This window comes from Eptesicus fuscus, chromosome 25 (assembly GCF_027574615.1).
Source record: "Eptesicus fuscus isolate TK198812 chromosome 25, DD_ASM_mEF_20220401, whole genome shotgun sequence".
Lineage (NCBI taxonomy): Eukaryota > Metazoa > Chordata > Mammalia > Chiroptera > Vespertilionidae > Eptesicus > Eptesicus fuscus.
This window is the reverse complement of record NC_072497.1, coordinates 10896381-10912635: the sequence shown is the minus strand read 5'-3', so window position 1 is coordinate 10912635 and position 16255 is coordinate 10896381. Positions and strand designations below refer to the sequence as shown.

At 46.9% G+C, this 16255-nt stretch overlaps 1 protein-coding gene across 2 annotated transcripts in view; it reads right to left on the bottom strand.

Annotated features, from left to right (window-relative positions):
• ASB7 (ankyrin repeat and SOCS box containing 7) overlaps window positions 1–16241 on the bottom strand; it is a 33043-nt gene extending 16802 nt beyond the window's left edge. Inside the window, exons 1-4 of one of the 2 annotated variants that reach the window (XM_054713377.1) lie at window positions 15762–16241; window positions 15430–15515; window positions 8842–8957; window positions 6723–6947 (exon numbers count right to left, since the gene is read on the bottom strand). In XM_054713377.1, coding sequence (XP_054569352.1) covers window positions 6723–6947; window positions 8842–8899 — 283 coding nt within the window. In that variant the 5' untranslated portion in view covers window positions 8900–8957; window positions 15430–15515; window positions 15762–16241. Of the gene's footprint in view, window positions 1–6722; window positions 6985–8841; window positions 8958–15429; window positions 15516–15761 lie in introns of those variants that run through there. The other variant, XM_054713379.1, reaches the window with a different exon arrangement.
• Between the last annotated feature and the right edge of the window lie 14 nt (window positions 16242–16255).

The following is a 16255-nucleotide window of genomic DNA, read 5'->3' as shown; positions in this document are numbered from 1 at the left end:
GCTAAAAGAAAAATAGATAGCAACCCTGTACTATTCGACTTAACAAAAACTAGTGGCCCGGTGCATGAAATTCGTGCACGGAGGTGGGGGGTGGAGTCCCCTCAGCCCGGCCTGCACCCTCTCCAATCTGGGACCCCTTAGGGGATGTCTGACTGCTGGTTTAGGCCCAATCCCACAGGGATCGGACATCTCTCTTGCAATCTGGGACCTCTGGCTCCGAACCGCTCGCCTGCCTGCCTGCCTGATCATCCCTAACCACTCTGCCTGCCGGCCTGCTCGACCCCAACTGCCTCCACTGCCGACCTGCTCGCCCCAACTGCCGCCCCTCCCTGCCGACCTGCTCGTCACAACTGCCCCTCCCCCTGCCTGCTCGCCCCCAACTCCCCCCCCCCCCCCCGGCCCCGCCAGCCTTCTTGCCCCTAACTGCCCTCCCCTGCCGACCTGATCGCCCCTAACCTCTGCCTGGGCTCTGCCACCATGGCTTTGTCCAGAAGGTCTCCCAGTCTAATTAGCATGTTACACTTTTATTAGTATAGATTAGTATAGATGAGGGCTAGCATTTTTAACAAAGCGTCTTGCTGCCACCTGCTGGTCATGCCAGGAACATCAGCTACGACCTTCCTACTCTGACAGGATGCTGAGCCCTCCATCCTGTTTCCCACGCCTCCCCTACCTAAAGCAGCTAAGTGGAGACGGGCATGAAGGAGAAAAGAACCCCTTCAATCCAAATGAAACCGTCAATGTGGCCAAGACGCCCGTGTCTAATCTACACCTGACCAAGCAACATCCTCCTACTTGGTTAGCGAAACGTTACGAACACCTTTCACCCACTCTTACGCGCATCCTGGACTGGCTGTATTCAACAGCAAAATGAAAATCACGTTATGGGAGACTGCACTTGGGTCTCTGGTTTTCCACTCTGGGTCTTTTCCAGGTGTTACTTACGTTTTGGTGTTACGCGGAACTGGGAGAAACCATGATTAACACACAGAGCAAGGATCTGCGTAGCCTCAGTAAAAACTGTAAGAATACACTGGCTGCGCACACGTGGAAAACAGCATAGAATACAGAGCTTTAAGTAACAATGCATAAAATTTGCATAGTTACTGCCCTTGAGGAATTAACGAAAGGAAGATCTAAGACAGATGAAGATGCAAAAAAAAACCCACACAAAAACAAACAAAAACCGAGTTTAAGAATTACTGTTAGCCAATGCAACAAGAAAGAGATCTGATTTATAGCAGTAACGGAAACTATAAAAACAACTAGAGCCCTAGCAGGTGTTGCTCAGTGGATAAGAGCATCGGCCTGTGGACTAAAGGGTCTTGGGTTCGATTCCAGTCAAGGGCACATGCCCGGGTTGTGTGCAGGAGGCAGCCAATAGATGATTCTGTCTCATCATTGATGTTTCTATCTCTCTCGCCCTCTCCCTCCTTCTCTGAAATAAATAAAAAAATATTTAAAAACACATACACCTAGATATAGCCTGGCTGGTGCAGCATAGAGGTTGAGCATCGACCTATGAACCAGGAGGTCGTGGTTTGATTCCCGTCAGGGCACATGCCCGTGTTTCAGGCTCCATCCCCAGTAGGGAGCGTGCAGGAGGCAGCTGATCAATGATGTTTCTCTCTATCCCTCTCCCTCTCCCTTCCTCTCTGAAATCAATAAAAAACACAAAAATAAAAAAATAAAAACACCTAGATATAAATCCAGTAAGAAATGTGCAAGGCACATCAAAGACAACATTGACAGAAGTGAAACTCACTTTGTCCCATAGTCTCAAGACTCCTTGAAATCTATTGAAAAATTTGGAAGTACATATACACTAAGTGGCCAGATTATTATGATCTCTGAATGCATAGGAATCTGGCCACTCAATATATATATTAGGGGCCCAGTGCATGAATTCGTGCATGGGTGGGGTCTGGCCAGCCTGGCCAGGGGGAGGGGACATGGGTGGTTGGCCGGCCTGCCTGCTGGTCGAATTCCTGGTCAAGGGGACAATTTGCATATTAGCCTTTTATTATATTGGATATACACTGAGTGGCCAGATTATGATGCGTTCAGAGAGCATCATAATCTGGCCACTCAGTGTACATAAAAGCAGATAAATGTTTCCTATCAATATGGTTTGTTTTTTTTCCCCCAACAACTTCACCGGGGTTGCAATAAAGCTTACCAATCTTAAGTGTATAGGTCGATGAACTTGGACAAATTGTATACAGTTACATAACCACCAACACAATCCAAATATTCCCATCATCTCAAAAAGTTCCTTCCTGCCTCTTTACCGTCAATTCTCTGCCCAGACTCTGGGCCCTAGGCAGGCACGGAGGTTCTGGCCTTCCTTGAATTTCATATAAATGAAACCACAGGGGATGAAGAGTTTGTGTCTGACTTATTTCACTTAGCATGATGCTTCTGAAATTCACCCGTGTTGTTGTTGTGTGTCCAAATGTTCATTCCTTTACATCGTTGAGTAGTTTTCTACAATATGGATCTTCCATTATTTATCTATTAGAGGCCCGGTGCATGAAATACATGTGGGGGGTAGGGTGGGGAGAGAAGGGGGTCCCTCAGCCCAGCCTGTGCCCTCTCACAATTTGGGACCGCTCGCTCCTAACCACTCGCCTGCCTGTTTGCTGGCTCCTAACCGCTCTCCTGCCTGCCTGCTCGCTCCTAACTGCTCGCCTGCCTGCCTGCCCAGTACGTATCATAGCGACCAGTCGTTCCAGTCATTCCATCGTAAAGGTCGCTTAGGCTTTTTTTTATATAGATAGATAGATAGATTATTCACCAGCAGGAGGACAGTGGGCTATTTCCAGTACTGAGGCTATTATGAATATGGCTCCTGTGCACATGCATGCACAAGTCTACATGTGGCTGTTATGTTTCCATCTCACTTGGGTAAATACCTAGAACTGTTGGCTTATATGTTATATGTACATTTAAGAAACTGCCAAACTGGTTTTTAGTGGCTACACAATATTACATTCCCACCAGCAATACAGGGTGGGGCGGAAGTAGGTTTACAGGAGTAGTGAGTTGTGAGTATGAGAAACAGAGTTTATTCCTTTTTTTTTTTTAAAGAATTTGGCTGGGGCTTCCATTATCCTTTCTCTCACACCTAACAGCCTGGGCCAGCCAGCAATCTTTGTTTTATCTTATTTACTTATTTTTATTTTATTGCTTTCAGAGAGGAAGGGAGAGGGTGAGATAGAAACATCAACGATGAGAGAGAATCATTGATCCGCTGCCTCCTGCACGCCCCCTACTGGGGATCAAGCCTGCAACCCAGGGCATGTGCCCTGACCGAGAATTGAACCGTGACCTCCTGGCTCATAGGTCCATGCTCAACCACTGAGCCATGCTGGCCAGTCAGGCCAGAGTTTATTCTTGTATTATTATTTATTAATGTATTTCCATACAAACAACTGTAAACCTACTTTTGCCCTAGCCTGTAGAGGCGTTCAAGTTGTTCTTCACTAATACTTGGCATCTTAGCAATTTTAGTTTCATTCATTCTAGAGAGTATAAAGTCGTACCTTATAGGAACTTAATTTATACATCCCTGGTGGCGTGGTGATATTGAGCTTATGCATGTTGTGAAGTGTCTGTTGAAATCATTCAATATTGCTACGGGGTTGTTTTTCTCACTGCGTTTACAACTCCGTTGTGTATACATTCTGGATACGGGCCCTGTGTTAGATACATTTTGTAAATATTTCTCCTAGTCTGTCAGGCCTTTTCATTTTCTAGACAGTGTCTTTTCAAGAAGAAAAATGTTTAGTTTTGATGAGGTCAAGTATATTTTTTTCCTCTTACGGTTTTCGCTTTTTGTTAAGAAATCTTTGCCCAACACGACGTCATATGGGCTTTCTGTTTTCTTCTAGGAATTTTATGTTGTTAACTCTTATGTTTAGAGCAAGGATCCGTTGCTTGTTGCTTTTTATGTCCTGTGCGAGGTCAGATCAAGGTTCATTATGTCCCACACAGATATCCAGTTGTTCCAGCAAAATCTGCTGAAGAGTCTAGCTTTTCCCCAGTGATTTTGTCAAATCAGTCTACCAGACAAGTGTGGGTCTATTTGTTTTCTTCTTAGATAACCCTCACCCGAGGAGTGAGGATATATTTTCTAAGGAGGTGAGAGTGGGAGAGACAGAAAGAGAGTAGAGAGAAACATCGATGTGAGAGAAGCACATTGATGGATTGCCTCCTGCATGTGCCCCAACCAGGGGTGGGGATCGAACCTACAACCCAGGTAGGTGCCCTTGTCTGGGAATCAAGCCTGCGACCCTTAGGTGGGGAGGCCGATGCTCTAACCACTGACCCACGCCGGCCAGGGCAAGTGTGGGTCTATTTCTGAACTCTATTCTGTTTCATTGATCTGAAAGTTTATCCATATTGTCCTGACCACTGTGGCTTTATAGAACGTTCTGACAGCAGGGAGTGTATGTCCTTAACCTTCTTTGAAACCGTTCGGGCCAACAAATCACCTTGTCAATTTTTTCAAACAAGCTGCTGGAATGTTGACTATCACTCCACCAACTCTGTAGGTTCCTCAGACTAGATGCTCAGTGTTCAATTCCAAGGTCAGCTCAAATCTGCTGTTAACCACTCTAGGAAATTCTTCATTATAGATATTGTGCTTTTCAACTCTAAATTCGTATTTGGGGACATATATATATATATATATATATATATATGTGTATAGGTATATATACACCTATATAATATATAACATCCTATATAATAAAAAGCTAATATGCTAATTAGACCTAACAGAAAAACGAATGTCCGGACGACCTTCTGGATGAAGCCGGGACTGTGAGGGCCAAGCCCCTTGCACAAATTTTATGTATCAGACCTCTAGTGCATGTTATATCTATAATAATAAAAGGGTAATATGCTAATTAGACTGACGTCTTCTGGACGTCATTCCGGACGTCCTTCCTGACGAAGCCAGGGCTGGAGGGAAGCCAGCCGGGGTCCTGGGTGCGGCCCGAGGAAAGCCAACCTAGGTCCTGGGTGCCTGCCGGTGGCTGGAGGAGGGAAGCCCATGTCCCGGGTGCCAGAGGGAAGCCGGTGCCGGCAGCCTGAGGAAGGAAGGCCTACTCTTGCACGCATTTTTGTGCATCGGGCCTCTAGTATACATATAATAAATTCGATCTGTTTTTGATAGTATTTGATGAGTTAGTGCCGCCATATATTTCTTTTATTTTTTGACTGCCATTTCCTCAATTCTTTGAACACATCCATAAATAGCTGCTCTAAAATTTGTTCATCTTCAAGGTGCAGGGTCTTGCCCTAGCGATATCAAAGATCGTTGATTAGCCCAACCAGTGTGGCTCAGTGGTTGAGCCTCGACCTATGAACCAGGGCTGATCAGTGACCTTTAAAAAAAAAATTATACACACACACACACACACATTGATTTCAGAGAGGAAGGGAAAGGGAGAGAAGGATAGAAAAAATCAAAGATGAGCCCAGCTGGCATGGCTCAGTGGTTGAGCATCGACCTATGAACCAGGTGGTCACGATTTGATTCCCAGTCTGGGCACATGCCCAGGTTGTGGGCTCGATCCCCAGTAGGTGGCCGGTCAATGAGTCTCTCTCATCATTGATGATTCTATCTCTCCTTCTCTCAATAAATCAATAAAAATAGAAAATAAAATATTTCACACATATTTAAAAAAACACCCACCAACAATAATAAAAGCATCCAAAAGAAATCTCAAGGAGGTAAATTCAAAACATAGGGCAGCATTGGGACATACTGACAGTCCTCCACTCTACCAACTGGGCTATCGAAGGCCCTGCTATTAGGACATATTTCAAGGGGCCCGAGCGAGGTTGCTCTGCTTGAGCAATGTCGGCAGGGGAAACGTGTGTAATTCTCTGGCTGTAGGTGCACCACAGCCACTTCTGCTTCTGAAACATGAGCAACTGGACAAGGTGATGAAGGGGCTGCTTTTAGTTCAAATCACGGGCACAACCTTGGCTGCGTATACACTAGTTACAAGGGAAATAGCACACTCACCAAACTCATCTTTTCGACAATCTGGTTGCAAACAAAACTCAGCATCTACACTAATAAAAGAGTAAGATGCAAACTGACTGTACCTTTGCGATGCCCACCAGCCAATCAGGAGTGAGTATGCAAATCAACCCAACAAAGATGGCTGGTTAATTTGCATATGCAGGCACCCAGTGGCTGCAGGCGTTTCGCACTGCCCCAGCCACTCCATGCCTCTGGGCAGCGTGGGAAGGCAGAAAGGCGGCTCCGGCTGGTGGGAAGGTGGTGCCGGCAGCCAGGGGAAGGAAGGCCCATGCTTGCATGAATCTTTGTGCATTGGGCCTCTAGTGACTGTAATAAATCTTCACATAGGAGAGGTAATAAGAAGTTGAGCAATGCCCGGCTGGTGTGGCTCAGTGGTTGAGCGTCAACCTATGAACCCGGAGGTCATGGTTCAATTCCCAGTCAGGGCACATGCCCAGGCTGTGGGCTCGATCCCCAGTAGGGGGCGTGCACAAGGCAGCCAATCGATGATTCTCTCTCATCACTGATGTTTCTATCTCTCCCTCCCCTTTACTCTCTGAAATCAATAAAAATATCTTTTAAAAAATGATATACTCATGCACACAGATGTTTCAAATTAAATACAGTTTCATTTTAAACTTCTCCTTGGGGAAGAAAGAGATCTGCTCCTAAGCAGACTCACCTCCGTGTTCTAGAAAGACCCGGACACATCTTTCCTTCCCTCTGGCTGCTGAGAAGTGGAGCAGGGTCCAGCCATTCGCGTCCCGGCCATTCGGAGAATAGCCCTGTTCTAGCATCTTCCGGACGGTGTGGACATCCCCGGCAGCCACCGCAGCCTGGATCTGCAACTCTTCCTGGAGCTCAGGGTTCCTCCGACAGTGGTGGTTCAACATCCTCGCGGAGTCCACTGGTTACAAAGGATGCATTAGGTCACAGGGGTCAGCCTTTAAGGGGAGGCAGAGAACATGGCATTTAGGATTCTGGGCTCCTGACAGGGGGGCCATGAAACGTCACGGAATTTTCCTGGGCTAAATCACGTGCACCTCAGTGATGCCAGTTCATGATGAATCGAATCTGTTACGACCAAAACGTTCAGTCCTTTCCGTAGGATGATGAAAGATTGCGAAAAGAAAGCCGCCCGGCCGGCGTGGTTCAGTGGTTGAGTGTTGACTTGTGAACCAGGAGGTCACGGTTCAATTCCCAGTCAGGGCACGGGCCCAAGTAATGGGCTCCATTCCCAGTAGGGGGCCGTGCAGGAGGCAGCCGATCCATGATTCTCTCTCATCACCAATGTTTCCATCTCTCTCTCTCCCCTCTTCCTCCCTCTCTGAGATCAATAAAAAATGTATTTAAAGACATACAGAAACTTTAACATTCTTTTAGGAAGCCACTCCATCTGGGCTAGTTTTAAGGAAGAGATTAGACTCATCTCCTAGTGGGCTCCCATTTCTAAAAATAAAAAAAATTATGGGATAAAGTTCTTTAAAGACATTTTGGTCTGTTATGTAGATTAGACATCTTGGGATGATCTTGTCACCAATAATAAGTTATCGTGTAAAACATCTTATGATAGCCCTGGCTGGTGTGGCTCAGTTGGTTGAGCGTCAGCCCATGCATCAAAGGGTTGCAGGTTCGATTCCCGGTCAGGGCACCAGAAAAAAAAACAACACACAAAAAACAACTTCTCAAATATCCTATGCTATTTTATACATGGAAAATGGTTATTACAAACTATTTTTTTTAATATATATTTTTATTGATTTCAGAGAGGAAGGGAGAGGGAGAGAGACGGAAACATCAATGATGATGAGAGAATCATTGATCGGCTGCCTCCTGCACGCCCCCTACTGGGGATCAAGCCCACAACACGAGCATGTGCCCTTGACTGGAATTGAACCTCGGACCCTTTTGTCCACAGGCCGACACTCTATCCACTGAGCCAAACCAGCTAGGGCAGTTATTACCAACGCTTACGTATCACTACTAAGTAATGTCATTTAAAAATATCGGGCTACTTCTACAGAGAGCTACTTGCTCAGAAAAATTAGGAAATGAGAAATTTCAAGATGATCTGTTTTCTTAATAAACATGATTTCCTCCCTATCTCTTCACCTAATTATTTTCCAACTGACACTAAAGTCCAGTCTCTCTCGTTTTAGAAATAGTAAAACCAAGAATCCTGTTCGAATAGCTTTTTGCCTACTATTAGCCTTTTTTGTTGTTGATGTTGTTTTTGTTAATCCTCACCCTGGGATATTTCTTCCAATTGATTTTCAGAGAGTAGAAGGGAGGAGGGAAGAGCGGGGGGGGGGGGGGGGGCAGAGAGAGAGAGAGAGAGAGAGAGAGAGAGAGAGAGAGAGAGAGGGAGACACATTGACTGGTTGCCTCCTGCATGCGCACAGACTGGGGCCGGGAATCGAACCCGCAACCCTTTTGGCATGCAGGCCGACGCTCTCACCACTGAGCCAAACCGGCCAGGGCTACTATTACGGTTTTAAGAGAAGACATCGAAGACCGTGAGAAAGAATTAATGGGAGCTACCGATGGGGGCTCAAACCAACCACCTTTAACAGATTCTTGTTTTCATGGGATGATCTACCTTGGCCCTTGAATGAGGGCTACTCTGCAAGAAAAAAAGGTCAAACACAATCAAACGAAGCCGAGTTTTCTTGTAGCGAGTGGTGTGTTGAGTTTTACGTGAGCTGATTGGAGGGAGAAGAGTCCAAGTTAAAGCCCCCCTTCTGCCTCCCCCCCCCCCACACCCGAACAGTACGGGTGACCAGGGACCTCCAGTGGCTTACCTTCCGGAAGAAAGTCCCTTTTCCTGGGAGGGCGCTGCCTAATAAGCATTGTGCACATACAGCATCGTGGGGCGGGGACTCGGAGTGCGTCCAGAGATCGGATCAGCTTCCTTTACCTAAAAACAAATAACAATGGTGGGGAAACAACTAAAGGTGACAGAGAATCGCACCTGCCTGCATCGCCTACCGTTTGATGAACTTACGTTTCAGCACCTTACAGAGCAGAGACGGAGCTTAGGTCAAGTCTTAAGAGAAAATGACCTTGAGACCTCCATTCATCTCCCCGTCGGTACAAAATCACTTATTTTTCAGGAAAAGAAAAAAAATTTTTCCCCCTAAAGAGGCAGGGCATTTTTGGAAAAAGAATAAAGAAAATAATAAATCACACATTTGCTCTATTCAGAATATATTTTCAGACTTGCCTTATTTGAATTAATTAAAAAAAATCCTCAACCAAGGATATGTTTTATTAATTTGAGAGAGAGAGGGAGGGGGGGGAAGGAAGAGAATGAAACATCAATGTGAGAGAGAAATATGGTTCAGCTGCCTCTCATATGGCCCCGACTGGGGATTGAACCCACAACCTAGGTACATGCCATGACCAGATATCAAACCCGTAACCCTTAAATGCACAAGAGAAAGCTCCAGTCAACTGAGCCACCCGGCTGGGCAATTATTTTCGTTGTTGTTAATCCTCACCTGAGGGTATTTTTTCCTCCAGTGATTTTCAGAGAGAGTGGAAGGGAGGGGGAGAGACGAGAGAGAGAGAAATATCGATGCAATAGAGACACACGGATTGGTTGCCTCCCACACCTGCCCCAACTGGGACCAGGGATCGAGCCTGCAACTGAGGTACGTGCCCTTGACCGGAATAGAACGTGGGACCCTTCAGTCCTTGGGCCTACACTCTAACCACTGAGCCCAACTGGCTAGGGCCTGAATTACTTTTTAACGGACACCGTTAAGTCACTTGTTTTTCCCCAAACAGGACCAAGATGAGAAAATGTGTGCATTCAATACAGTAGGTGGTCAGAGCCAAAATGGAATGCATGATGAGTAAAAGGAGATCGTGACTTTAAATGCCGGTTCTTCATACGTCCAAAAGGCGTCACGTGAGTCACTTTCAAACTGTCGTTCCTGTATGCACACACCCAAGTGAGTAAAAGATTAACAACAGTCTTGCCAGCTTCCTTATATGAACTCTGAAAAAATTCCCTCTACAACCAGAAGAAAAGGGATCCTGCCTGGCGGGTGTGGCTCCGTGGCTGAGCCTCGCCCTAGGAACCAGGAGGTCACAGTTCCATTCCCGGTCAGGGCACACGCCCGGGTGGCGGGCTCGATCCCCAGCGTGGGGCGTGCAGGAGGCAGCTGATTCATGATTCTCTCTCATCATTGAGGTTTCCCTCTCTCTCCCTCTCCCTTCCTCTCTGAAATCAATAAAAATGGATGAAAAAAAAAAAAAAAGAGAGAGAGAAAAGCCTTTGTGTTAAAAGATGAAGTACCTAAATGGTTTCTCTCAACAAGAAAGAGGTGTGGACGATAATAACGTGTGATGATCCCGAATGGGCTACTTCTATCAGAGGAGCGAAGGTTTACTGAGAGTGCCTGGCGTGAACCTGGCCACTATCAGGCCCGGCCACTCATGTGACCCCTGGTTAGAACTGGATTAGACAGCTCTGCCTACGTAAAATGAACCAAGTAATTCTAGAAACGGCACATCGTTTTCCCTTTTCTGACAATACCAACCACTATAAATAATAACCATCGGTTTAAACCCCCAAAGCACTCTTTACATGCAGGGATCTTCACTGGAAAAACACATGGACACACGTATACCATGCACACATGGACACACATGCAATGTACACATGGACTCGCATACCATGCACATATGGACACACATACCATGCATACACGGACGCACATACAATGCACACACATACCATGCACACGTGGACACATATACCATGCACACATGACACACATACCGTGCACACATGGACTCACATACCATGCACACGTGGTCCCTGGCAGCTGCAGCCCTTAAATTATGAAGGATGAAATGACTTATTACCAAATGTTCTAACAGTCCAAAGCGTCAAACAATGAACTTGACCTCGGTGCTATTCTGTGGGAGTTTGTACTTACTAGGGCACAGCTACCCACGTGTACATAAAATAAAGAAAACATGACGACGATTGAACTTAAAGGGCAAAGGTGGCCACTGAAAACCACAGAGGAAGTCCAGACGTGAGAATGGAAAAAAAAAAAGAAAGTCTATTTCCTCTCAAGGAGCGCAGGTTCGAAAACCTGACAGCTCATGGAAATCACCCATTGAACAAGAGAACGTGGCCTGGGAGGCAAGTCTCTAAATAAGTAAATGCACAATGCGAATTGTTTTAAATTAATGGTGACTCAGAATGACGAAAACTCTGAAGGTGCAGTCTTTAGAAATTCCACTTCAGGTTTTACAGTTAGAAAAAAAGCACAGAAAGCATACTAACAAGGAAGACTTCAGAATTATATGCCAAATGAGCACTTCCCTGATGTATATATATATTTTTAAAAATAATATTTGTATTGATTTTAGAGAGGAAAGGAGAGGGAGAGAGAGAGAGAGAAACATCAATGGTGAGAGAGAATCGTGGATCAGCTGCCTCCTGCATGCCCCCTCCTGGGGATGGAGCCCGCAACCCAGGGCATGTGCCCTGACCGGGAATCGAGCCATCACCTCCTGGTTTATAGGTCGACACAACCACTGAGCCACACCGGCTGGGCCTGATGTATCTTTTTATATAATATTTTGTTGCCCGATGTTAATACTATGTTTAAATATGATGAATTCATCTTTTCTACTCTACATGGGGTCAAAAGATAACAATATAGGCCTCCAAGCTTTTATGCTGTTGACCTTCTTAGAAACTAAACATTTAGAAATTATATGTTACCATCTAGCCTGGCTGGTGTAGCTCAGTGGTTGAGTGTCCGACCTATGAACCAAGAGGTCACGGTTCAATTCCCGGTCAGGGCACATGCCCGGGTAGCAGGCTGGATCACATCCCAGTGTGGGGCATGCAGGAGGCAGCCAATCAATGATTCTCTCTCACCATTGATGTTTCTATGTCTCTCTCTCTCCCTCTCCACTCCTCTCTGCAATCAATAAAAATATATTAAAAAAGCAAATACAGAAATCAATGTTACCATCTAATTTCCACATGGATGGCCAAGAAAACTTCATTAAGTTAAAATCAAAACTTCTTTCTTCATATAATTAAGAAAAAGTCTATATCCATGCCATGGAGTGAAGGAAATTAAAAAAACACACAACATATTTCAGACCTGTCTAAAATTACATAATTCGCACCAAATTTGCCCACATGTCCCCAGTTTCCTTCGGCGTACACGATTAGTCACTAATGGCTTTTTGCATGTGATTTTTCACTGAAAGTCCACACATTTTCTGATTAAGTGACACAAATTAGCTTTCAGATTTCACACAGGCTGGAAACAAGATAACAGCTTGCTACTCAAAAAAAAAAAAAGAAATAAACCGAGTAAACCGAGATACAGGCTGCTAAAGAAATAAAACCAGCAACTCCCAAGAATATTGTCTCTGAGAAAAAACACACACAAAAAACCGAACCACCAATGGCTCGCAAGTCCTCAAAGAGAAGATGGGTACAGAAATGCTACAAAGTCCGACATGGCTGAGGTGTGTGTTGATGAGTTCTGAGAGAGAGAGAAACATCCATGGTGAGAGAGAATCATGGATCGGCTGCCTCCTGCACGCCCCCTACTGGGGATCGAGCCTGAAACCCGGGCATGTGCCCTGACCGGGGAATCGAACCATCACCTCCTGGTTTATAGGTTGACACAACCACTGAGCCACACCATTCAAAAGACTGGAACCCCCAATCAAGTGGAAGAAGTGTGATATTAGTATATCACTCAGTGTCGCATAATGTTCCAAAACAAGCAAGGTGAGTTCATATTTACTCCCGATTCCTGGGCCTCCATATAACACAGGGATTTACTTATTCATTTTTATTCCTCCCCTGAGAATATTTTTTCCCCCCACTCATTTTTAGAGAGACAGAAAGGGAGGGAGGATGACAGGGGAGAGAAAGAGAGACATCAATGTGAGAGAGAATCATGGATCGGCTGCCTCCTCCAGTAGGGGGGGTCGAGCCTGAAATCCAGGCCATGTGCCCTAACGGGGAATCGAACCCGTGACCTCCTGGCTCATAGCTCAAAACAAAAGAATATGCAAACCCTCAGAGCCCCTTAAAAGTAGCTCTAGCTATGTCTTGGCAACTGGAAAGAATCAAGAAAGACATTCCTTTTTGTGGAAGGCAGGAAGTCCAGATGCTTAACCACTAAGCTACACCAGCCTGGCTAGAATTAAGTCTAAAGCAGGGGGAGGGGAGGGAAGATATTTAACAGAGAAGGCCTGAATAGAAAAGAGACAATTCATTTTTACCTTAAAAACATACTTCCAGTATTTTTAGAAGTCCTAATTATTAGGCATCTCTCTGGTGATTCGGACACTGAAATACGCAAAACTGCCTTGAACTTCACAGACTTCTGCCTAGCTGTTACCGGACCCTAAGTACACCCAGAAAGGCTGTCCCAACTGTTCACCAGGGGGCAGTCGCTGGTAGATACGTACTCGAAATCCCATCCTGTAGCAAGCACTCCCCCGTGGTGTCTGCTTCTAGGTCTCAAGGATATGCAAACCAGGCCAGGCTTGGTTTGGCTCAGTGGCTAGAGTGTCGGCCTAAGGACTGAAGGGTCCCAGGTTCGATTCCGGTCAAGGGCATGTACCTTGGTTGCAGGCTTGATCCCCGCCCGGCCCTGCTCGGGGCAACCAATCCATGTGTCTCTCTCACATAGATGTTTCTCTCTCCCCCTCCCTTCCATTCTCTCTAAAAATCAATGGAAAAATATCCTCGAGTGAGGATTACCAACAACAACAAAAAAGAACGTGGGGAACCTCAGAGCCCCTTAAAGGTGTCTCTCGCTATGTCTTGGCAACGAGGAGACTCAAGACAGACATTCCGTTCTTTTTGTGGAAGGCAGAAAGTCCAGTGGACCGGAGTAAATCAAAGATTTCCTAAGGACTTCTGCTATTTTAGGTACTTCGTGGTACCTACAATTCCCTAAGCAGTCTTGAGATATTAAAATTACTCTGAGATTAACAAGTCACTTTAGAGTCCTGTGACTGGATGTTAGAAAAGTCATTCACTTGGCTAATTTCTGAATTGACGCTTGTATGATTTCCCTGATCGTACCTCCTTCTTTTAGGAACTGCACGAATGTCCTAACCTTACCTTTAGTATATTTAAGAGGCACCAACAAAATCCAGCAGCACAAATGTGACGCCTGAATTAGATGCTTACATTTCTTTCCTTTTTTCCCCTCTTTTTTGTTTGGTTAATCCTCCAAGGATAAATATCCGAGGATATTTTTCTATTGATTTTCAGAGAGTTCGGAAGGGAGGGGGAGACACAGAGAGAGAAACATTGATGTGAGAGAGACACATCCATTGGTTGCCTCCCACATGCACCCCGACCAGGGCCGGGGATGGAGCCCGCAACCCACGTACGTGCCCCTTAACTGGAATCGAACCCGGGACCCTTCAGTCCTTAGGCCGACACGCTATCCACTGAGCCAAACCGGCTAGGGCTAGACGCTTACATTTCAATCTAACAAATTATCTGTGAGGGTTTGGCATGGAGAAATCTCATTTATGAAGAGGGCAAAGAGAAAGCCAAAACATTCCTCTGTTTTAAAATTCTTGAATGTCAAATGATAACGAGCTATTATGGAAAGTTTTATGAGTTCTAGAAAATCGGAGGTGTAACAAGTCATTATTTGACTTTTTTTATAACAGCTTCAGGGCCTATCCACACGTGTCCCACAGAAACACACAAAAGCCTGAAGTTTTCACCATACATAAGACCTTCAGGGGCGAATATTGAGTTCCTGCAATCTACACCATTAGGGTACACCGACTCCCTTTGGACTAGGAAAAAACTCACATCATTTTCCAAAACTCATCCATTTCCAGCCATCACCTTCCTCTCCCAAACCCTGGTGGGTTAGGGAACTCTAACGATTTTTATTCTGGTGGAGGCTGAAGGACAGGGATCGGAAGGAATGGGGGGGGGGGGGGGGGGATCAGAAAGCTGTGGTTTAATTAAAAAAAGTAGAGCCATTCAGGATGAACAAAGCAATTGAGGAAAATTCCTAGGAGAGTGGTGGGTGGGGGAGGACTACAGAAAGGTCTCCAAACCTCAGAGCAAGGAAAATGGTACCATCACCAAAAGATAATGCAAAACACACAGCGAGAAAGGGGGAAGGGGGGGGGGGGGAAGACGATGAGGGAGTAGAAAAGTTATGAAAATGTTCAGGAGCAAAAAGAGCAGCGTTTCTGGTGTATGTGTGCGTGTGTTTTGCGGTGCAAAGGGGGGTCCGGGAACGAGTTGCACCCCTCAGGGAACCATCGTGAAAGGAGAGCTCTTGCCTAATGAGCCAGGGGCCCAGGGGTAAACAATGGGGGAGGGCCGGGGAGGGCCGGCTGGTTACCTGTGAGGAGGAGGATGCTGCTAGAAGCTCTGGGCTCCTTCCCAGGTGGGTGGGCTTTTGCAGACTCCGGTAGCCAAACAGCAAACCTGGAAATCAGAAACCAGGGAGAGGTGAGGTGCAGGGCAGCGCCCCAGGGGCGAGGAGCGGGGGGGGGGGGGGGGCTTGGAGGAAGGGGAGCAAAGAGGGGGAGGGGGGAGGGAGGGAGGGAGAGAGAGAGGGAGAGAGGGGTTGGTTCAGGGCAGGTAGGAAGATGCAGTGATTTTTTTCCCCCTCCCTGCCCTCCCAGCCCTCCCAGCCGCCCCCTTCGCTTCAGGGAAGGTAACTGACTTTACCTGTCTCCTCAGCTGCTGCGGCGCTTCCTCCTCTCAGCCTCCTCCACACTCACCAACTTCTCCATTGAAGAAATGCCTCGGGCAGGGCCGGACACAGGGGGTTCCGGAGCCTCCCGGCCCCAGCCCGGCGAGCATCCACACAGCCGAGCAGACGCTAGGCGGCGGTCCCGGCCGCGGGAGCAGCCTCGGGGCAGGGGTGCAGGGAGGAAGTCCCGGCTCGGGGACGGGCGGGAGGGGGGGGGGGGGTCCCGGTCTGAGGGCTCCGAGCAGAGGGGCTGCCGCGGTCCGGGCCGGAGGCTCCCAGCTCCGAGGCGAGGACACGGGAGCTCTCGGGGCAGCGAGGTCTCGGCTTGGTTAGGGTCCTCAGTGCCAGCCGCGGGGGCGCCAGGCGGGGGGCTTTCAGGATGCACTTTGCACTGGGCCACCCCCGCCCCCTCCCTCCAGCACTTTGGGGTCACTGGGATGGGACCAAGCCTTCAGCAGCCAATCAGCGG